This window comes from Cavia porcellus, unplaced genomic scaffold (genome assembly GCF_034190915.1).
Source record: "Cavia porcellus strain 051 isolate PalLab524CR breed Dunkin Hartley unplaced genomic scaffold, mCavPor4.1 scaffold_33, whole genome shotgun sequence".
Taxonomy (NCBI): Eukaryota; Metazoa; Chordata; class Mammalia; order Rodentia; family Caviidae; genus Cavia; species Cavia porcellus.
Genome location: NW_026947516.1, coordinates 26,361,532 through 26,385,212, shown reverse-complemented (window position 1 = coordinate 26,385,212; position 23,681 = coordinate 26,361,532). Strand labels below are relative to the sequence as shown.

Below are 23,681 nucleotides of genomic sequence, written 5' to 3'. Positions count from 1 at the left end.
GAATACATGAGTATTTGTTATTCTACCCTATACAAAAAAATGAAGGAAAAGAAAAAAAATAATTTAAAATGAGAGATGAAGGCGTACTGGATGAACCTATTTAGAAGTAGTAATCAGAAAAGTCCTCACAAAAAAAGTAACCCATTGGCTGAAAATTGGAGAGAGAGAAATATATAATCCTGCCTCAAACCTGGGGAGGGGCTTTTTTGGGTCTAGACAGAAGGGACTAGGTGCTCAATAGCTTTATGGAGGGACAGAACTGAACGTATGTGCAAAATGAGAGAAACAAGCACGGTCTGTGTGGTTGGACAAAGTAGGATCACGGGCAAAAGGTTCACGAGGGGTGAAGAGAAGTACACCCTATAGAACTTTGGAGTGCAAGGTGAATAGGGATGGCAATCCACTGGAGGGCCTGAATCTTTAAAAATAAACCTAGTGCACTGAGACTGGATGCCCTGTCCTGAAAGAGGCCCAAAGACAAAGGCAAAAAGAGAAGGGAAACTCCACGGGCTGACTGCTGCACTAATCGTGGCCAGAGTTTGGTGACCTGACATAATTACAGGGTGGCAGTGTCAAGGAAGGGCAACAGATGATCTGCATATTTTACACTTAAGGTTGGCAAGACTCATTAAGAACTGGATCTTGGGACTGTGATAAAAAGAAAGTGAGAGGAGAGAACTACTTCTTAACATAAAAATACTTAGCACTTCCAAGTCTGAGCCCACCACTTTTAAAGTATTCTAACAGAAGTTGCTGAAGGACATAAAAACATTCACAATCCCTGAACTCTATGTAGTAAAACAGAACAGGCAAACTTATCAAACGCACGAGCATCAAATTTCTAAGAGTGAATTAATCTAAATATTAATTGACAATATTAAATTAGAGAGTGGGGAAGATTCTATTAAGTCAGTCACAGAAAGTGAGTTCTAAGGAAGAATGAAAGAAACTGCACAGAAAATTAGCAGTGTAGGAAGTCAAAGGCACTGAAAGCCAGAAGAAACGGAAAAGTAAAAACATAAACTTAATAAATTTGGCAAACAGCATAGAATTTGGCCTTTTTAGAGCAGATTATTAATTGTTCAAATGAAAGAAAACATACAACTGAAGATAAAAGGCACTGAGGGCAGACGGCAGTAAAAGGTATATTTTCGCTAGCATTCATGAGCACTGTATCAACATGCATCAAGACATTTACACACATCATCTCATTTAACTCTCCGAATGACTATCATTGAGTAGCTGCCATTACTCCAAAAAAGGAAGCTGAGGCTCAAAGAGGTTAAGTAAGTAGTTGGTGGATCCCCATCCCAGGCAGAAGCAGAACCAGGACTCAGCTACATGAGCCTCCTGGTAAGCCAGAAGGCTGGAGGAGGCAGGGACCTGGGCCTCCAGCTCTAGGCCTGGATTCTCCTTCTGCAACTTAGTTAAGTTATTCCACAAGTCACATTTTGCTGCCTCCAACTGTTCATCTATAAACTATGGATAAATAGCATCACCATCCTGGCTGCACTCAAACAGCACCAACTGAAGCAGCAATAGCCTCCCTGTCCTGAAATTCAATGGAAAATTTTCAAAACTATCATCACTGACTCTTTCTGACATTCGCCCACTACCTCTTTATTTAAAAAGTGACATATTCTTGGGGCTGGGGATTTATCTCAGCAGCATAAGCACCTGCCTGGTAAGCATGAGGTCATGAGTTTGATTCCCAATACCAAAAAAAAAAAAAATTGACATATCCAAGGTTACACTGTTCATCACATCCTTTCCCTTCCCCAAACCTGGTTATCTTCTAGCAGTCTTCATCTAAATCAAAGGCATTTCATCCATTAACCTGCACAAGTCAGGCAGCCAGGAACGGACCATAATACCTTCCCCATCCTAAACCCCATATCCAATACATCATCAAGTTTTGGTGGTTGTTTTTCTCTTGAATATCTCTTCTGCTTATATCTTCCTCCTTCCCCTCATTGCTATCATACTAGCCAAGCTATACCATACCTTGCTTCAAATATGCTAAAAACAGCCTCCTAATCAGTTTCTTCTCATCTACTCCGACCCCTCCAACTCACCCAGAATGAGCTTCTCAAAAATAAATGTGACCAATTCATCCTACCCCCACATAAAAATTCATTAATGTCTGCCTCTTGCTCAACATGACTTGCAAGGCCTACATAGTGTGGCTCTGGCTCCCTCTCCAGCATTACCTCCCATCACCTTGCCCTGCCTTCCTATACTCCAGGTTCATCAGCCTTATCTAGATTCCTTAGCCATATAATGTTTCCACCTACCACAGGACCTCTGCACATGCTATTTCTCCTCTGGGAAGGCTTGTTCCTATAGCTCTTTACCTAATTAACTCCAGCCCACACACTGTAGCTCTCAGATCAAGTGCTATGGGCCAAGAACCCTTTGATTTTTCAGCCCTACCAAGGGGCTTTACTATCAGTGCTCAGAAATTCAAAAATCCTTTGATTAGCACTTACCTTCTTCGAAATCACATGGATATTCATTTGACTATTTGATCAATAGCTCTCACCTACCAGAATGAAAACATTATACTTAAATCTGAATACTAAGGGCCGGGGCTTTAGCTCAATGGCTTAAGCGCCTCCCTGGCAAGGTCATGAGTTCGATCCCTGGCACCAAAAAAAAAAAATCTGAATACTCAAATTTATCTCTTTCTCTCCAACATCAGCATCATGCCTGGTGCCTGGTAGGCATTCAAAGCTTCACGTGAATGCTTTCTCTGAGTTGATAATTCTGAGAAACAGCAGGGTTATTCTATATTTTCAGGTGATTTATAACTGAAGCCCACTGTATATCAATCACTGTCATCTGGCATCTTCTGACCAAAAAAGAAAGAAAAAAAGAAAAGAAAACCAGAATGACAAAGGTACAGAAAGCAAATGAGTAGATGAGCATGGCACCTTTGGTGCCTAGTCCAGGGCTTTCTGCGGTGCACACATTGGCACTTCTGTGTGTGTGCATTTTGTACTCACCAAAGATCCTTTCTCTCATTTACTGTAAGTACTCACAAGTTTGGTCTCCCAAGTTCTCATTCTATTTTTATTGGAATCATTATCTAAGGCTTTCACCTCAAGCCTACAGGTCACAAGCAATGTCATTTGTCTCTATTTCTCTCCACATTACAGACTCAGCAAATGCTACCTAAAGAATTTCTGGCTATAAGGCCAAGAACTAATAACTGAATTAAATACATTCACGCACTGTAAGTCAATCTTCTGAAAGCAGATTTTTTCCTGCCCTATCAGGACACTATTGAAGAGGAAATGTCTGGATTTTTTCCTATAATTAAATAATCAGCTGTCTCTTATATCATGTCACCCAGTCCAATGTAAATAGAACATGCACCCTACCCAGTTGGCCAGGGCTCAGAGAAACATTACATGTGACCTCAAAAACAATGTACATTATTAATAGCCTGTGAGCTTATCCCTTTTCCTACTACCTCTCAACTATCTTCCCTGCTTGCAGAAAGCAAAACGACCCTCCTAAACAGGGCTGAAAATACAGCCTGTAATTGCCTTAGAAGGAGGAAAAAAAATCCCTAAAACAAACACAGCCAAGAAACCTAGTATCTTTTTTCTGTTCTCAACCCCACTAAACTCTTAGATCTCAGGTAAAAAAAAAACTTTCATCTAGCCTCAAAATGGCACAACTTATGTTAAATGTAAAAAAGGGCAATAAAAATAGGTAAGTAGAGAAAGAAGCCCAAATCTATAAAGAATTAGCAACGAGAGGAATTCCAAAGACTGACAACCATCCACTTCTTGAGATCATTCATGCTTTGCTGTTCTTTGAAAAATGTGAGTAGGGATTCACTTCTCATTTATACTCTATTTCATACTGCTTTCCAAAAGAGGAAGAGAATTTTTAAAGAAAAAATTTAGATGTTAAGATTCTAATACACTCAAATTTAAAAGGAATGCAAGCCAATTCAACCACAAAAATACTGTTAATAAAAAGGAAACAAGGACAGCTGTACAATCTGACGCTAGCACTAAATTTCAAAGTAGGTACATGATCTCTAAAATGATGACTACAAGGCTCAAGAATCTCTGGCTTAAAATCAAACGGCTTCTTCACACATACATAAAACTATTCCCCGCCTTTCAAACTCCCACAACTTACCAAAATCAGCTCACTGTAATTTAACACAGTATTTATGATCTGGCAAAAGGACACAGGCTCACATTGCCCACCGAAGTGACAAAAACAAACAGAAGGCACTAATTCTATCAGTCTTCCTTGGTTAACCAATTCACAGCCATAAGCCTAACAAGGTGTTTTGTGGGGTTTTTTTAATTTTGTTTTTGTTTTTTATAATTTGACATGGATGTGTCTGATTATGTTGTTGTAAAAAGTAATGCTCAAGTCACCAGACAGCACAGGTTGCCAAAAGTAGGTTCTTCCAACTAGTAATAAACATACCTAGCATGGCTAAAGAAAGAAGTGAGTATAGTAACATCTTACACACTACAGGTGCAAACACATGGGCATCTGATTCATGTGGGGGTGGGGTAGGGGAAAATTTGCAGGCTTGCCAATGCTACCGTCACTCATAAATCTATTACCTGGGCAAATGAGAAAAGGAAAGGCCTATAAGGGAGAAAAGGTCTGTATTTTGGTTTTTAGTAATCCCTTCTCTTCAATCCTTTTACCTACAATTTGTGAAAAGAGGTTTTAAAAAAGATGTGGGAGTAAAAACTAAAGTTACACAGTATTTTTATCTTTCCTTAAGAGTAGTATGATACAGGAAATAATCTCAGCAGACTGACTATAAAAACCAGACAATTAAATTGTATACCAGTTTCTATGCCACTAGCAAATAGTGGCTAATAACGTCACACTTTTCTTTCTGTATCTTAACAAGGAGGGACTGGCATTTTCTAAATCATTACTGCTCTGTCATCTTGGTTCACTGCCAAATTAAGGAGCTTTAGAACACCTGTCAAATAACACACAGCCTGTAAAAAAGAAACATATACCCAAAATAGGCTTATATAAAATTTTTACTTATGCAGAATGTGGAATGAGTTTGGGTTAATAGAAAGTCACTCATTCTGAGGAAAGCTGAAAAAAGAAAGAGATTTCAAGGACTCAATCTATGCCATACTACCTCAGCAGAGGCATCAACGTAAGATCAGCTTGATAGCATTTATCTGCTCATCCTTAGCCACATTCCCAGTGGTTTCAGTAATTAAAAAACGTAAAATACAAAAGAAAAATACTCTCTACCTTCTCAAGTAAGAGTGCCTAGTACAAACTTACAAAGTTTCCCTTTTCTTATTCTGGATATCCTGGCCATTTTTCTAAACTCAAAATAAGCTTAAAAATCAGGATGCTATTTTTAAAAAGGCATCAGTTACGCATCTACCCACTGATAACTGGAGAAACACATAGGCAAGCATGATCTCAAAGATAAAGCAAACAAGCATCTTCTGCACCGGGCACACAGCTAGACGCACTGCAAACACACTGAATCTCTGATCAATTAAATAGAAGTTGGGAATAGAAAACACAAAAATAATGAGAGGCAATCTTTTGGGTTTTGTTAATAAAGAAAATAATTATAAACTGGAGCTGGAGCTCAGTAATGAACACCTCCTTACATGTGTGAAGCCCTGAGTTCAATCCCAAGTACTGAAAGAGAAAAAAGAAAACCACTTTAAGTACTGACATTAATTTATAGAGACCCCTAATACAATGCATAGGTTTTTTTAAAAAGGCACAAATTTAGACTGAAAAGGAAACTCCGTCTTCCTTAATGAAAGAAACCCTGGAACTGTAAAGGTTAGTACTGACAGAAGACCCTGAAAGACTGGAGAGGCCAACCCCCAACCCCAAGACCGCCTCTTTTGCCTCTGACATCTACTGGTATAATGGGGGGGGGTGCTCCTTCTTTGCACCTGGATTGCTTAAAGCACAGTTAAGACAAAGATGTGGCAACCATTCAAAAACTTCAGTAAGTGTAAAGGGCATAAAGGTACCTAAGCGGCCTCCTTGGTGAAGCTTTCTTCTCTTGAACTCACAAACCCCAGTTTATTTCACAGCAGAGTTAAGGTAGGAGACTAAGTTATTCTCTTCCCAGCAACCTCTAATATCACTGGTCATGTATTCTCCTAAACTTATGTTTTTCAATGTCCCAAACCCTAAAGGGCACACAGAGGCCAAAGCTAGAAGTGCTAGCTTCCACCTCTTCAGAAAGAAGGATAAGGTCGTGCTGAATTTGTCTCAAGTCAGAAGTTTTGGCTACTCTGAAAGAAATGCTGGTGTTTTCAAGCGTATAGCTAACTTCAAATCAGGACTAGGGTAACCCACTTATTTATCTCCATAAATACATTACTTTGTAATAATAATAGAGATTACATATTACATATAAATATGAAAGACTTACATATTACATGATTATACACAAGTATATAGATTTATTAGAAGCACATATAAAAATAAATAAGCATGAATCATTCTATTTGTCACTGCATTTCTCTCAAATTATTGAAAGTCCAAGACATCATAATCCAGACTGGCCTTTCGGGGGTGTTCCCAAAGTAGAGCTTCCTCTCCTAATCTTGATACTTACCAACATTACTTTCATCAATTTTTAGAAAGGCTACAGATAAAGACAAGCAAATGGACATGTTCCTTAGTACAAGTTTATCAATATAAATGATCCAAAGTTAAGATGCCACTTACTTGACTGGAGATGGCTGTTTCCATAGAATTTAATGGTATGTGCAAAGAACCTAGGCTCTACAGTAACTATTAATTTGTACTAGCAAGATCTTCAACTCATTCATTCTATCTAAATCTTGTACCAGCAGAATGCAAATTTATTAAGCTAAATACTAAGTATTTCAGTTCTAAAGAACTGCAAAGAATTTGGAACTCAAACATCCCTTAAATGACGAGAGTCTGAAAAATTTTTCTGGCTTCAAATTTCATAATGTAAGCAAATTCAAGTGATAAGTAAATTATGATCATTCAAAAAGTTTGCTGCATTTTTAACATTAAAGTGTATCTCCCAAAATATATTAAACTTTCACTTTCGCCTTAAAAGAAATTCTCATATTAACCCTATTATGTAAAAAAAAAATCAAAATGTTAGTAGGCCAGCTGAAGTCAAAAGCAGTCTTAATGGTGGCTATTACCGTTCTAGGACCAGAATGAGAACTCTTCCACCTATATAGTTTCCATGAGTTTGGTCTGGCAAAAAATTTTCTTTTTGCCATATTTCAGGTGACAAAACATACATTTTAAAACTACAGTTTCCTTCAAGCTGCATTAATAAGAGGGCAGAAATGAAATAAAATAATCAGCAGCTCTTCATGAGCTTCACATCAAAATCATCTTTGAGAATCTCGTAAATGCTATGCACGCTCTTCCCCAAAAATGTATACATCCACGTTTGGTTGTGAAGACACACATGTCTGTAAGCCCACCACTTGGGAGGCTGAGGCAGAAGGTTTGCTGTGAGTTTGAGGCCTGAACTACATAACAAGATCCTGCCTCAAAAAGCAAAAAAAAAAAAATGTGTACTACTACATGACACTTTAAGGACTCATGGACCTCTCATTTCCTCTACTTAAGAAAAATTCTTATACAACAATCTAAGAACCAGTAAAACTTTAAAACTTACTCATTTTAAATAACCAGAAAATTATTTTCCTCCCATCTTTAATGTAATTTCTTCTATTTTTACTGACTATGCCTGATAATGTTAGAAACAAGTTATTTTTCTATTATGCATGATTATCTTTTAGAATAGAGGTCCATAAAGAGCCACACAATAGATTTACAGGTTACTCAGTCTCTGTAGCAACTGAACTGTTTAACACAAATACAGCTATAAATGGCGATGTCTACATCCCAAGTAAGCTTTATTTACAAAAATAGGCAGTGGGCAAGTTAGGTAACAGTTTTCCAATCCTTGGAACAAAGGAACAAGTTCAACAAATCCACATAGAAGCAATAGGAATACAATTAGATCCCTAAGTTATACTATTCCTTAAAATATTTTTCAGAAGAATTAAAGACCTTAATAAGAAAAGCATACTTTGCAACTTTTAGAAGAATGTAAGAGAGAATGCTTGTCACTGGAGACAATTTCTTAAGGGAAAAAACCCACATAGTGTTAAGAAAGAAAAAACAAATATTCAGCATTAATATTAGAAACTTCTGAACAATGAAAGACCACAAAGATAATCCAGACTTTAAAAAGGGGGGTATTTACAACACAATTGACTAAATAAGGATTACTAGCCTTGAATATCTAAAAAAATTCTAAAAGAAATACAATCCAACAAAATAAGACTATATGCTCATATAGGCAATTCAGACAAAAAAATGGAAGAGAAAACAAATATAAAAGATGTTCATCATAACTCATAATTAAGAAAATACAAATTAAAATCACAAGGTATCATTTCATACTCATGAGAGTAGGAAAAAAATTAAAAATCTGCTAATGAGTTAAGAATATAGAATACTAAAGATAAACATCTCAGTAGAAAAATAAAAAATTCAAAGAGAAAAATATCAAATTTGTTTCCAATTCTCTTTTGATTAGCTTCCGCTACTATGAAGTTAAATATTGTGTCTCCAACTAGAGATATGAATTTAGCTATTTAATAGAAAAATAAATGAAATGATTGTTATCAATAAAATCTCGTATTGTTTGTGGATACAAAAATTCTACTTCTAGAAATACAACAGAATCTTTTACAGAGGTGGCATTGTCTACTATAGCACTGTTAGTAGCAGCAAAAATTCTAAAAGGTGAAAACTTGTAAACTTAAAAATGTGGCCAATAGGAGGATAAAGAAAATACACTTTTCCATAATCTTTGAAGTATCTACTTAACATGAACAAATCAAATCTATATAAGCATCAAGATGACCTGCTTAAATTGTGATATATGAAATAAGGTTTTCTAACAACCTTTTTAGGAGGTGAGGGGCTAAATGCAAAAGAATATGTATAGTATGCCACACAGAGCTAAAGCTTTTAATACACCATATACATATTTATATTTATATATACATGCTGCAAAAGAAAAAAAGAAAAAAAACATAGGCAAGGATAAACCCTAACCTCTAAGGAAGAGGAAAAAGAAATCAAAGAGGGTAGAGAGAAAACGATCTTCAATAGTTTCTACAATGTTTCATTGCTTTTAACTTTTATTTTTAAAACTAGGCCACTTTTAAGAAAAAAGATTGGAAAAACAGAACTTCTACTATTTCCAGGTAAAGATAAAGGATTCCCTTAACAACTAGAAGATTCTCTTTCACCAATGACACCAGCGAAGAGTAGCGACTTCTGTCCTGGTGCCATTCCCAAGGCAGTCCCAGAAAGCCTAACCAAGACTGTAATGTTTGCAGGAAATGATTTGGGTATGTTTTCTAAATGCAGATTTCAGCTCTGAACACAACTAAAAGCAAGGCAGTCTACAATCATTTGGCAAATAGACTGGGAAGAACTCATTTCAGTCTATCGGGTAGGAAAATGAAATTACATGGACTCTACACCCAAACAACAGACTATGTATCTACTTGAAAATGCAATCAGAAATCCTTCTCACAATTCGTTTTCTCAAGAGCACAGAAATTAGAGTGCAGAAATAAAACAATAATGATGTCAGTAAATACTAATTATTCCATAAAGACAAATATTACCATCATGTAAAGAATTATGCATTAAGTGTGCATATGTAAGTGTATACTAAGTTTTAAACTAAATAAAAATAAGTAAGTTCAAAGAGGCAAAATTCTACATCACAATCATTTCCAATTCTCCTTAGATCAGCCTTTGGTACTACAACTGAGAGTCATGTATTATGACTCCACAGTAAAGTAAGCTATATGATTTAGCTACTTAGTAGAAGAGTTAGCTGGCTATGGTAAATTAAATGATTATTCTCATCAATAAAACTTAGCTCAAAAATCATCATTAAACACTAAACAGATTATTACAATCCTTTGGGCCAGTTTTAACCTTTCTTAAATAGTTCTAGATTAACAGAAATCTCATATATGGACAGATTTAAGATACTAAATGGCCTTTGTTATTGTTCATAGAACAAAATCTTTAATTGATTAATGATCCTAGGGTGTCTATCGCCATCTAGTGAACAATCATTTCAATTACTACACCAGACCTTAAATAACCAAGAGTTTTTTCTTAGTTTAAATACATATGCCCATGTGGTGCTGTAGGCTTACTCAATTTCTTTTTATGCCTCTGTACACATATAGTGAGAACAACACAAATACAGATGGCATTTGTACAGATTCACTTTTGAGAGTCTATAAATGAGGTTTCCATATAACTTCTCTGAAAATATTGATTTCATTATTTTAAATAAATTGCACACTGTGAGGTCCCTCATATAATTCCAGAACCATTAACTAATTCTTCTACCACTGAGCAATTAAAAATCACGTAAGTTTAAGTATGAAAGATCACACCTGTGAAAAGACAATATTGATGCCTATTTGCCACAACTATTAACACTTTTATTATAAACCTGTTTTTAGACATACAATTAGTAATTACTCTGAGTACTCTAGCAGCCATAATACATTTGATTACAGAAATTATTAGGTCACCAGAGCCAAACCTGCATGATTCCAACAAAACTGAGCACACACAAAATAGACTTAAAAATAAAAAGGAAGGGGGGACTTCAAGGCCACCCTAGCCTTTGGCTAACAAACATTAAATACAAAATTGCATAATCTTTTTTGTAAGGGCAGGCTACCAGGTTTTCTTCTCATAAATTTCTAACTGAACCTTTAATATATAAGAACTTTAAAAGCAAAAAACTTGTAAGATCTCAGGTTATTATACTTGTCTACTTCATTACCAAAAGCACTAGTTTATTAAGTTATGAAGTATTCCAAAATCACCCCAAACTGACTCTCCTTCTACATTTCACCCCTTTCTAGCTCTTTAATTAAAAATGCTGAAAATCAGACTTAACAGTAATATAAGGAAAATGCTAACAAATTCAAAGAATCATTAGTATACTACTTCTATCTACCAGTTCCAATAATTACCACAAATACTTAAAATCATTTTGATTTAGCAAATAATTTCTTCAGAGGACTTTAGATCTTCTTCTATAATAACAGCTCCAGAGGGCCATGGTACAGTTACTATTTCTCATTAACCTCATATTAAAGGCTTACTTTACAGTTATTATTTATCATTTGTAGAGGGAAAAAAAGGAAGAATAGAAACCAAGAACTTAAATCAATTATTTCTAGATTTGTCTGAAATTCTTTAGTTTAGTGAGGTAAGCACGGATTTTTCAGTTTACTTATTAAAGATTTACTGTTCTATTTTGTATAAGAGAAAAACAAAAACTGAGTTTAAACTCCCTATTAAAAATCCAGCTAAATGAAAATAATGCCCTTAAAATACAATGGATTAGGGTACTGGGGGAGATCATTGGACAAATTTGGGGCTTATCATTATCAACAGTGCCCTTTTAAGCTTGTGGATTTCTGAGCCAATGCAGAAAATGTAACAACAGGGATTTCCCAACAGCAAGAGGCACTCTCCAAGGGAGTAAATTGTCAACTATTGCCTCTCGTGAGAAACTTAAGAGTAACCTTGATCCAATCTCAATAGTCAACCCATTTATTATCACCCAGTTGGGGCATAGTGAGTGCATTTCCTAATACAAAAATAAGATGGTACTGTATCAGAAGCCACTGGATACATGTACAGAAATAAAATTTAAATAATTTTAAAATAAACTTAGCCTAAGAAATCAAAAACATCCTTCTCTCACTTCAACTAGCCCCAAAACATCTACATTTTCCTCATGTAAAAAAGATCCAGATCTTAAAAGGAGAATCACAAAAGGTGATTTTCTAGAAATAAAAGAATATAAAGCAGAACCATAGTCATATAGGACATCCTGAGATAGAACAGACAATCCTAATGCAGGAAAAGATTTGTAAGGGGAAAGAAATGGATTCAAATTTAAAGTAGCCAGTTATCTTTTACCTCTTTAAATGTTAGTTTCTTCATTTTCAAAAAGGAAACTATTATTACCTATGTCAAAGAACTCTGCTATGTGCTTTAATACAATAAAGTACACAAAAACTTATCATATATCACTGGTGTTCAACAAATGTCTTGCCCTTCCTTATTGTGCCCTAAGCCAAGTTTCTGCCTTAGGGGTTGCCAACAGAAGAGTGACTTGAAACACTGTGATGTCTTTTCCATATATCATCTGGATATGTACTATCTAATATAGCAGCCTTTAGTCACATGCAGGTATTTAAATTTAAATTATAATTAAATAAATCTAAAAATCCAGATCCACTTGTGACTGGAGGCTACTGCATTGGATAGTACAGAAAACATTTTATTAAAGTTCTGTTGCACAGAGCTGGTCTAGACTAACACAGGGGCCAGCAAACTTTTTTTTTTTCTGAAAGTTCCAAACAGCATATATTTTAGGCTTTGCAGCCCATGTAAAATTCCACCTTGACTACTCAGTTCTGCTATTACACAAAAAAGTCATAGATAACATATAAATACAATTGACTTTGTTTTAATAAAACCTTATTTACAAAAATAGCAGTCTGGATTTGGCCCCCAGTCTGCTCTAGAGTATTTTGAGTCCGGATCCCCAAAACAACATTCTTCCCATAACTACTACTAGGATCACCTGTAAGACAGGGCAGCCATAAATTCAGATGGGAAAAATAACAATGGAATTAAGTAGACTGAATAATTAACTTTTCTTTTACAAAAAAAGCCTCATGTACACTTAAGCAGATGAAGCTTATAGTGTTTGTAATCTGACACTACCTGGCCACAGACGTTCAATAAATACACACTCACACATATACGAATACACAGGATTGATGAATTGATATTTAAATGCCTACTTTTCTCATAGTGGTTCTAAAAAGGGATATCTGAAATGGAATAATCAGGTAACAAACTTGGCTCTCACACACTGTAACATGCATAGTTTAAAATGCACTCATATTTAGATATGGTATTATTACATTTACCTCTCTTCCTTTGAATGTCACCAAGGCAGCTAGTGGTTTGGCGTAAAACCTGCTGTAGGAAAATCCCAGGCAACCATACATACTGTTCGCTGTGAGCTTCAAAGCCTTCTGTCTAATGTCATACTGCAGGTCACAGAAGAACAAAAGATAAACAACAATATTTAGAAAAGTTTAAGCATTATATTAGTTATCTTTCCACATCACCAATAAGGAGAACCCCCTTGATATCTCTGGGGGAAAAAAGAGCTTTTAATTAAAATAGCCAACCTGTTCTCCCAGATTCACAATGTCCCAACCTCCTAAGAGTAGTTAAATACAGACTTCAAAACTCCTAGAATTCAGAAAGATCCTGCTTAGATACAGCCTTTGCAGACAGAATTGACTTGTATTCTGAGGTATTCTAGTGTTGAATGGCTACCTTTCCACAAGTAAAATAAGCACATGCACTTGCACACAGTGTCCTTTATACCTATCAAACTGTTAAAGCTAAAACTGTCATTCAGAAGTCTTGTAGTGAAAAGATATACCTGAAGAGCAAGGTCTGGATTTAAATCTTGTTGCTTCATTAGTTGTTTCACTTGTTTTCTCCTCTCTACCAGCTTCCGGATCTCTCTGGGCAAAATGCCCATTTCTAAGCTTGCATCTGGCAACTCAGGGATCTGTTCTTCTTCACCATCCTGATATACACATGAGAAATTTCAGACAAGTTAAATTTTGGTAAGATAAATTTCTAATATTTGGTAGGAACATCATCCCATGTTCATGTCTTAAGTGTCTTTGTTGTACGAATAAAGATCAAAAATGTTTGGGCAATATAGGAAAGAACTGAGTGGGTTGCAAGCCACTGCCCTTTTCTCCACACAATTCTATCAGCCTATCCTTCCCACCATCTCCCCTGCAGTTAAATAAGCACATGCACTAATTAAGGGTCAGATTTTCACTCGTACTACCATCCTCTCTTCAACAAGATGGAGGAGCAACATGTTTGGGAAAATTGTTTTTAAAATAAAAATGCTCAGACTTCTAGGATGAAAAAATAACAAGCTGCTAAATGATCTTAAATCATTTGTACAATCAAAGAAAATGCTACAGAATTTTGAAACTATCATAACAATTGTTATAAATGTTTTAGACTAAAAATAAAAAGCTAAATACTAAAATGAGCAAATTTCTTTTAAGAATATGGAGCACATTTAAATAGGCCATGACATTTTCTAAAAATTAATAAAACATATTCCTTAACATTTATATAGTACCTTTTTTACCTATAAATTGCTTGGCAATTGGCAGAAGAATAGCAACATTTTAGAAAGCAACCAGCAGTCTTCTTAAAATTTAAAGCAGAAAAAAGCAAGAAAAGCATTAGACCATTTTTCCTGAAGGTTCTATTAATTCTATTAGCAGTCTGCAAAGAAAAGCCAGGCACATTTGCCCTTTCAAACATTCAAAATTAAAAATAAACCTCTTGGCTTAAAGTATGTCAAGTCAATACCATCTGATGACCCAGTCTCTACAAATTGTCCTGATTTTATAAAGATCAGTATCTTCAAGAATAAACATGCTTTCAATAGTAATAGGGAGCCTGGGGGTATAGTTCAGTGATATGATGTCTGCCTGGCAAGCACAAGGTCCTGAGTTCAATTCCTGGTTCCAAAAAAAAAAATGTAATAGGGACCTATTGTTTTCCAGTGTAGCACATAATGATCACAGAGCTCCTAAAGAGATACTGGTATACATTTCAATTTATTTACAGCAATGATGGGAGTCAGATAAAAAGTTAACTCAAAGGATCTAAAGTCAAGAAATTTATAATCTACTATCAGCTCTACAAATACTATCTATGGAACACTAACTATTCTGCAGATCAAATAAGGTACTGAATGTGAAAATGACAACAGAATCTCTAAATTGCTACTTGTATTTGTTAGATGACCTCTAAGGTCCTTCCACTCTGAAATGATTCTATTATATATTCAGAATTCAAACCGGAAAGCTCAAATAAACAAAACAATGGTAAGCAGCAGTTGGGGAAGCAGTCTGGATAATAATTACCACAGCTCTGATATGGTAGCAGGACACAGCCCTAAAAACATTGATGGAAGGCAGTTACTATTTCGTGGGGTGTCTACCCAGTACCTTCTCTGTAAAATTATCTTCTAGTCCCCCAGATTTGTACTCTGTGAAATACTCCTTTAGTCACAGGTGATGGGAACAGGGATGCTCATTGATCTAGGCAAGCTGATCAAATTCTCCCTTTGGAAATGTACAACTGTAAGTGCAAATCTGTTCCTAGGCAGGTGGCTGAAAGTAACTGATATGCAAATTAAGGAGCCAGAGGGCATAAAGACATCTTCAGCTAGGAAAGGAGGAAGTTAGGGGGAGGGGGAAGGAAGGAGGGCAAGAATAAACAGAATGTGAAAAATATTCCTATCCCACATGCAGACAGGAATATTATTCAGCAATACAAAGGAATAAGAAACTAATACATACCACAATACAAATGAACCCTGGAAACACTATGTTTAGTGAAAATATACCAGGTACAAAGGGCTATTTATTGTATGTCTCCACCTATCCAAAATGTCCAGAATATGTAAATCTATACAGGCTGGGAGAAATAAAGGGAGTGAAGGAGATGACAATTAAAAGGTTTCTTTGGAGAATAATGAAAATGCCGTAAAGTTAAATGTGGTGATGGTTGCAAACACTGAATACAAAAAATGTCATTACTGTATACTTTAAATAGATGGCTGGTATAGTATGCCAATTATACCTCAATAACCCTGTTGTTAAAAAGACACAGAACCAGTCTGAGTCTCCTCTTGCCCAGCCCTTCTTTTTGACAACTACAAAAGAGCATAATTAATGTACCCTTTAAGAGGAAAAATTAGAATACTAACCACTATTGCTCTCTTCCTGCTTTAAGTAATACTTTTTTTGTTGCTACTTTTTTTTGTTTGTTTGCAGTATTGGGGATGGAACTCAGGGCCTTCACACTGAGCTTCAACCCTAGCCTGTTTTTGTGTTGGGTTGTTTTTTGTTTTTGTTGCTGTTTTTTGTTTCTGAAGCAAGGTCTCCCTAAATTCACTAAGTTTCCCAGGCTGGGATCAAACTTGCAATCCTCCTGTCTCAGCATCCCAGAGTCCAGGGATTACAGTACATGCTATCATTCCCAGCAAGCAATACTTATATACACAGATCTCAAGAGCTCCCAGCAGAATACCAACCTCTGCAGCTTTCTGTAACTCCGAAGCAACTCTCTGTACTGTTGTAAAACAAATGTTAAATTCCTGAATGATGGAAGGATATAAACTATTGAAGTCCAGGAGCAAAATGAATTTATCATAAAAACCTAAAATAAAAAAAGGCACAATCATAAAGTCTCAAGAAAAGCATTATCAAAACGTCACATCAGAAGTACAATATAAGGTATAGTAGAAACTCCATACTATCCAGGCACCATGAAGCAGACAAAACAAAAAAGTCAACTATCACATCACAAAATGACTTCGATTAGAGTGAATACCCAGATCACAAAAGGAGAAGTCTGAAAAAATTTTGTTTCTCCTTGGAACCAGTTATAACCAGTTCTTTACCCATCAGTCCCAAAGGGTACCACTACTGTTTTTCTGTTCTTTTTTTCCAGTACCGGGTATCGAACTCACAACCGCCTGCTTGCAAGGCAGGTGCTTATGCCGCTGAGCTAAATCCCCAGCCCCTAGGGTACCACTACTGTTGACAAATGCCATCCCATGTCAATTATATTACAGAGGCATCATATTCACTTTAAAAATTTGCTCTTAAATTTTCCATCAAGCAAACATTCCTTCCTACCTACTGTACTCCAAAATAAACCCCAATGAGTGGTTACACTTATTTTTTTTTACAATCAGACCTTCTAAGAATGTAACAGCCAACCCACTTATCCATATACTGTGCTAAAAATCAGACAACAGATGTATATATAAATGTCAGTAGTGGAACGATACACCCTTTTAACTTGCAAAGGGTGAACAGAAAGCTACTATATTTCTCTAGGACATTTATAAAGTGTTATCTTCACCTTGAGAAGAAACTGAATAAAAATAAATGTCCACTATTAAGACAATACTAATAAAGACAAATATATAGACAGCTTACACTGTGTCAGACACTATGCCAAATAATTCATTTATTCCTTAAATCACTCCATGGTAGATTGTATTTGTATTTGTTTTGCAGAAGAGGAAACTGATGTTTACAGGTTAAACAGGCATCTCAAGATCCCAAAGTCAGCATTCAAGTACAGGTCTAACATCAAAGTACTACTGCTCCGTGTCATTTCAATTAAATTTCTCTTGTCAAAAAAGTCTCCTGTATGAGGCCCCAGTTCGATCCCCATCATCTCCACCAAAAAAAGACTCCTATTCAAAGTGTTAATTGATAAAATTCACATTAATTTCTGCCTGTGAAAATAATTATCAGTGCCTTGGAAATGGTTAACTTCAAAAAAATTTTATTTCTAGCTTGGTATGCCACAAAACATCTGTTATTCTTAACAGGGTAGGGGCTGGGGATTTAGCTCAGCAGCATAAGCGCCTGCCTTGCAAGCAGGCAGTCATGAGTTCGATCCCTGGTACCGACAAAAAGGAAAAAGACAAAAAAAAAAAAAAACAGGGTAAAGTGATTATCCTGTTAACATTCAATTTGGTAGTTTCTAGAACACTGGGCAGAGGCAAAGTCCCCCTCCCCCTGCCCTGCACCCACAAAATAAAGGGAAAACAGGTGCTCCCACCACAGAACAAATAACCATCTTCACACTGGATCAAGGTTTGGCAAACTATGTGGAGACCAAATCCAACCTGCTGGCTATTGCACTACTGCTCGTAAAATAAGCATCTTTACATTTTTAAGTAACTAGAAAAGATTTAAAAACAGTATTTTGAGACATAAAAATTGTATGAAATTTGAATTTCAATGTTCATTAAAAAAACCTGGAACACAACAAAAGCATTTACATTTATTCTATGTCAGGTGACTGGCGAACAAGATTTTCACATGCATAAAAGAAATAAATCCATAGTGAGATTTATCTGCTGATCTCCAAGACACAATTCAAGTCTTCTAGTTTCTTAAGTCTAGATATGCAAAGAAATTCCTCAGCTCTAGGGGCAAAACAAACCACTAGTCATCCTTACCAACTTTGGGATCCAAAACCAAGCCTCCAGAATAAGCTGCCTTCTTGCGCCCTTTCTTGTATTTACTGGTATCTCCATCAATTTCTTCTTCTTCATCGCCCTAATGTCAAATAAAAAATAACTTCACTAGCCAGCAACTAATTTGCTAATTGATAACATTTATTATTTCCTCTTCTCCAATTATACTACTATGGTTTTTGGTACCAGAAATCGAACTTAAGACCTTGTACTTGCCAGGCAGGCACTGTGTCACTGAGCTAATATCCCCCACCATGCAGTACTAAGTTTTAACCTATATTATTTATTTTTAGTCAGTGGTGCTACCTGTGGGGAAAGACAGTTATAATATATTCGGAATCCAAATGAATGACAAGCATGGTAGTTGCCTAAACAAATCCCATGAGTTAACGAACATACAAATTCTATTCTTACATGTTCCTGAATTCATGAAAATTCTGTATTTGTAAATCAATGAATATTAAAAATGTTTTTTATATTATAAAAAATTTGATATGGCTCTATACATTACTTTAACACTAATAATGTAGAAATGTAAAATGTTTCATTGGGTATTATCACTATTCTTTTTTTTTTGAGACAGGCTCAGTTGGGCCCAGTGGGCCCAGTTGACCTCAAATTTATAATCCTTCTGCCTCAGCCTCCCAAGCAGTAAGATGAGGGGTGTCACTATACATGGCACATTAATGTTTTTGAGATAGGAATTTCTGTTTTCCATGGTGGCCTACAACTCCTAAACTCAGCTGATTCTCCCACTTCAGCCTCCCAAGGAACTAGGACTAGGAACTAAAACATATCACCACACTGAGCTTATTCTTACTATTAGCATAAATACCTTAAAATTAATGTTCATATTCTGAAAATCCATCCCCAATGGTCAATAGTCAATACTGTTTCAGACGTTAAATAATTCCAAATTAACAAATGCTGTGACAATTTTGATAATGTCACAAATCAAGCAAACATAATAACCTGAATCATCTTTTAACATTCAATCCCATTCTAAATCAATCACTATCAATGCCAATAAAACAGCAAAGCTAAGTTTTAGTTCCAATGCCATAAAAGTCACTCCAGAAACTTGATTGTACTGATCATAATCATACAGGTTCAATATTCCCACTCTGAAAATCTGAAACATTTTGAGTATCAACTTGATGCTACAAGTAGAAAACTCCACACCTAACCTCATGTGACAGATCCTGGTCAAACCTATGTGTACTCTAACGTAGCAAATTACTTGCAGGCTGTTTGGATAAAGTGTAAGCTGGGTGTGATGGCACATATCTGTAATCCCAGCATTTGGAAAGCTGAGGCAGGAGAATCATTTCAAGTCTGAGACTAGCCTGGGCTACAAAGTGAGCTCAAGGCCTGCCTGAACTGCTAGTGGGACTTTGCCTCAAAAAGATGGAAGGAAGGAAGGAAGGAAGGAAGGAAGGAAGGAAGGAAGAAAGAAAGGAAGAAAGAAAGAAAGAAAGAAAGAAAGAAAGAAAGAAAGAAAGAAAGAAAGAAAGAAAGAAAGAAAGAAAGGTTAAATGAATTTCATAATTAAACTTGCATCTCATCCCCTAGATATATCATTATCTATATGTAAATATTCTAAAACCTAAACAAAATCTGAAACTCTTTCAATCCCAAGCATTTCAGATTAGGGATACTCAATGTTTACAGAAAAATACAACATAAAATAAAAGACTGATAGGTTTAGGGAAACAGTGATTTAACTGACATTTAGCTCTTAGCAGGGCTTAGGCAATGAAACACTTTCCATATACGGTCCTTTATCAGAGAATCTAAATGCTGCCTTCAAAAAATTTTATTTCATAAATAATTTTGTCTTTATAGAGAAAAGCAGAGGAGACAACCACACAAATACAAACACAAACAGAACACACTTGACGTAGTTTTCTAGTATACAGAGGATTAATTATTTTGGAAGCAGATGTTATCACAGCAAAAAAAGCTATGTAGGTAATAAAAAGGAGGGATAAGAAAAGGCAAAATACTGTGCAATTTTGGACCCACCAGTTTTTGCTGAGGCTTTCTGAAAATCTGCTTGTCAGGCACAATATAGTTGTTTTCATAAAATGCATGCAGCAACAAGAACTCGTTACGCTCCGAGCGTCCACCCATCAGTGTCCTGGACTATTAAATAGAATTTTTCTTTAAAATTTGAGCTCAAAACTACAACAAACAAAAGCAACTCTGAATTGGTTTATTTAATCATGATGCCTCCTCAAAACTACTAACAACAAAGGCTGCTTTTAAAAATATATGAAATTATTTTTAACACTTTAAGCTCTATAGTTAAAGGAGACAAAGAGAGCTTAAAATATTGACAACTTGGCTATTTCCTTACTCCAAAATGGATTATTCCACCAGACACATCCAGATGTTAGAGATGATCCTTATTTTTGCCCAAATTTCAACACACTGCACCTGGCATTCCTCCCCCTCTCCCAACCAGTTCTTCCTTTTACAAAAGAAACCCAGCTTTCAGAATCCAAGTTACTCATTTTATAAGCATGCATTTAGACTCATTATCATATAACAAGTACCCCAAGCAAACACTGAATCCAACAGGAAATGCTTTTTCCCCCTAAGTTAAATTTACCATAATGTTTCCAGCGATGTTAGTGATCTGCAATGCTAATGGAAGAACATTTAGCTCACACATGATCTGCAAAATGAACTTGGCATCTTTCCAGGTGTGTTCCAACAGGTACAACAGATGAGAAGATTCACTGTACAGAAAAGTAAGAATGAAACAGAATCAAGTAATTAAAAGAAACAATGACTATAATCAGAACTTCATATAATATCAAGAAATTTTTGGTATAACTTACTTCAGAGCAACAAAACCTTGGCTTTAGAAATGATTTAAAATAAGATCAGCATATAATTAGGAATTCATTCATAGCATTGATCCTAGTGCCCTTCTCTGAAACACATGCACACAATAATTTCATAGTGATATGTTAACTACAAACCTGAAAACTACCTAAATCGTTTCAGTCATTCAATTAAATGAGTGTGTACTGCATGTTTATTGTGTCAGGCACTGGCTGTGACCAAAACAGAAATTCCTGTCCTTATGGAGGGGACAGAGTATAATACATAACAATTAAATATGGTATGTTATATGATGCTAAGTGCTAAGAAGCAAAGAGAATATAAAATATCAGGAGCAGAAGCTAAACTTTTAGTTAGAGAACTCAGGAAAATTTCACTGAAAATAAAGACCTAGAAGAAGTGAAGGAGCAAGCTTTCTGGGTGGAGATGTGAGGGAAGAGCATTCTGCAAAGTAAGAATAGCACATTCAAGGGCCCTGAGCTGAGCAGTTCCATCACATGGAAGGATATCAATAAGGCTCAATCAGAGAATGATGCAGAGAGTAACAGAAGATAAGGTCAGAGTTAACAAAACAGAGCTACTGGGAGATATTGAGCAGATTTAATTTTAGGAGGATAATTCTGGTCCTGGGTTGAAAACAGATCCCAAGGAGATGAGCACAAAAGCAGGGAGATAGTATATAAAACCGAGTACTATGGTTTGAATATGGTTTGACCCCTCTGAAATTTAGGTTGAAGTTTAATCCTCATCGTGAGGTATTATAAGGGTGAAAACTCAAGTAACCCATAACTGAAAACCAGTGGCTTTATAAAGAGAAAGTAAAGACCAGAGGATACTGACTTGTACCCTCTGTCACTAATGCTCTAATGCTCTGTACCACACCTCAGTTCTCCTGGGGAAGAAGGTCATCATTAAATGTAGCTCCCAAACAGTAAGGCAAACTAAATCTCCTTCCTTTAAAACTTATCCAGTCTGGAGCACTGTGCTTTTAGTAACAGAAAACAGATGAAGATATCCAGTAATCCAGGGGAAAGAAGATGGTGGTTTGGACCAGAATGGGTCCAATGGAGGTGAAAAGAAGTGGTCAGAGCTAGATATATTTAAAAGATACAGCTGAAAGAATTCCCTGATGGATCTACTGTGTGATGTCAGAGAGTGGAATCAAGGTTGCCTCAGGGGTTTTGAGTAGAGGATGGATGAGTTTAGAGGTTTCCAATCATAATGGAAAAATAGAGTGGCCATTAGTTTAATAAAGAAAGACACAGAAAAAACCTCGAGGGAGAAAATCAGAAACTCAGCTTTCACAAGTTTAGTTTCGTATTAGATACCACATAACAAAGGTAGGTAGCTACATGAATCTAGAATTTCAGAGTGGGGAAGTCCCAAACTGAAGATAGGTAAGAGGCATCAGTTTATACACAGTATTAAAATCCAGGACCTGATGTGATTATCTAAAGTGGGAACATAATCAAAAAAGAGCACCAGCCCAACGACTCAGGAGAAAAAAGCAGAAAAGCATGAGAAATGGCCAAAAAGAGAGCAAAAACATTTAAGAAATAAGCAAGACTGAGGATACTGCTCAGTGGTAGAGTATTTGCCTAACACGCACAGGCCCTGGGTTTGATCCCCAGCAAAGAAAAGACAAGACAAGACAAGAAAAAAGAAAAGAGAGCGAGCTGAGAATACAGCTCAGGAGCACAGCACCTGCCTGGCAAGTGTGAGGTTGTGAATTCAATTCCCAGTATGAAAAAATAAAAAAATAAAAAAGAGAGAAGAGGAAAGACAGAAAATAAAAACAGCAAGCAATAACTACAAACAATTTAATGATTTCTCAATTTTTAATTTCCAAAAAAATATACTAGTTCCTGAATAAGTGAATTAAGGGCAGGGATTTAAATTCATATCAATTTGGGGGCTGGGAATTTAGCTCAGTGGCATAAGCGCCTGCCTTGGAAGCGCGCAGTCACGAGTTTGATCCCTGGTGCTGATTTTAAAAAATTAATAAATAAATTCTAATTAATTTAAAATTAATAAATCAATTTCCAAATTACTATTATGAAACATCAAGAGATTATGACAGGCAAGAGAGGTGGAGATAAACTGATCAAATAACTCAAGAGATAAACCAGTTCAAATAATGAAAGTAATGGACACAGTGGTGCTGGCATGACTAATTTTCTGCTCCATGGCACCCAACGATGACTCATGTCCCTCTAGCATGAGGATAGTAAAGGGCATCCATCCTACTGTTGCTAATTTCAAGACTGACAAGTTCTGACAAAGCCAGGCTCATACCTATACATATTTCGCATATTTTCCACTGGAATTATAATTCTTTCAGTTTTTAGAATCTGTTGAACAAGTTCTGACAAATGGTAGCTTTTACAATGAATCAATTCCTTTGCAGAAATTTCCACATCACAGATCATTCGGCCACAGGTAGCATTTCTTTCACCAAATCCACTCCGGCTCTACAACACAGGGCCAAACAGAAAACCCATGAAAAGAAGAAACACCAGTTATCCTATTTTGAAGTTAGCACCAAAAAGTCCAATGATAAATTCTTATT

General features: G+C 36.0%; 1 protein-coding gene and 1 non-coding gene across 6 annotated transcripts in view; both read right to left on the bottom strand.

Moving 5' to 3' along the window:
* Pola1 (DNA polymerase alpha 1, catalytic subunit) overlaps window positions 1–23,681 on the bottom strand; it is a 301,421-nt gene that overhangs the window by 237,451 nt on the left and 40,289 nt on the right. For all 5 annotated transcript variants that reach the window (XM_063242945.1, XM_063242946.1, XM_063242947.1 and 2 more), the window contains exons 20-26: window positions 23,408–23,583; window positions 20,874–21,003; window positions 20,285–20,404; window positions 18,242–18,341; window positions 16,292–16,416; window positions 13,592–13,741; window positions 13,065–13,187 (exon numbers count right to left, since the gene is read on the bottom strand). In XM_063242945.1, the coding sequence (XP_063099015.1) occupies window positions 13,065–13,187; window positions 13,592–13,741; window positions 16,292–16,416; window positions 18,242–18,341; window positions 20,285–20,404; window positions 20,874–21,003; window positions 23,408–23,583 (924 nt within the window). The remainder of the gene's footprint in view (window positions 1–13,064; window positions 13,188–13,591; window positions 13,742–16,291; window positions 16,417–18,241; window positions 18,342–20,284; window positions 20,405–20,873; window positions 21,004–23,407; window positions 23,584–23,681) is intronic.
* Window positions 17,031–17,160, bottom strand: LOC111755812 (small Cajal body-specific RNA 24). Its single transcript, XR_002790366.1, has one exon. It is a non-coding gene; the product is annotated as a small Cajal body-specific RNA 24 (non-coding RNA).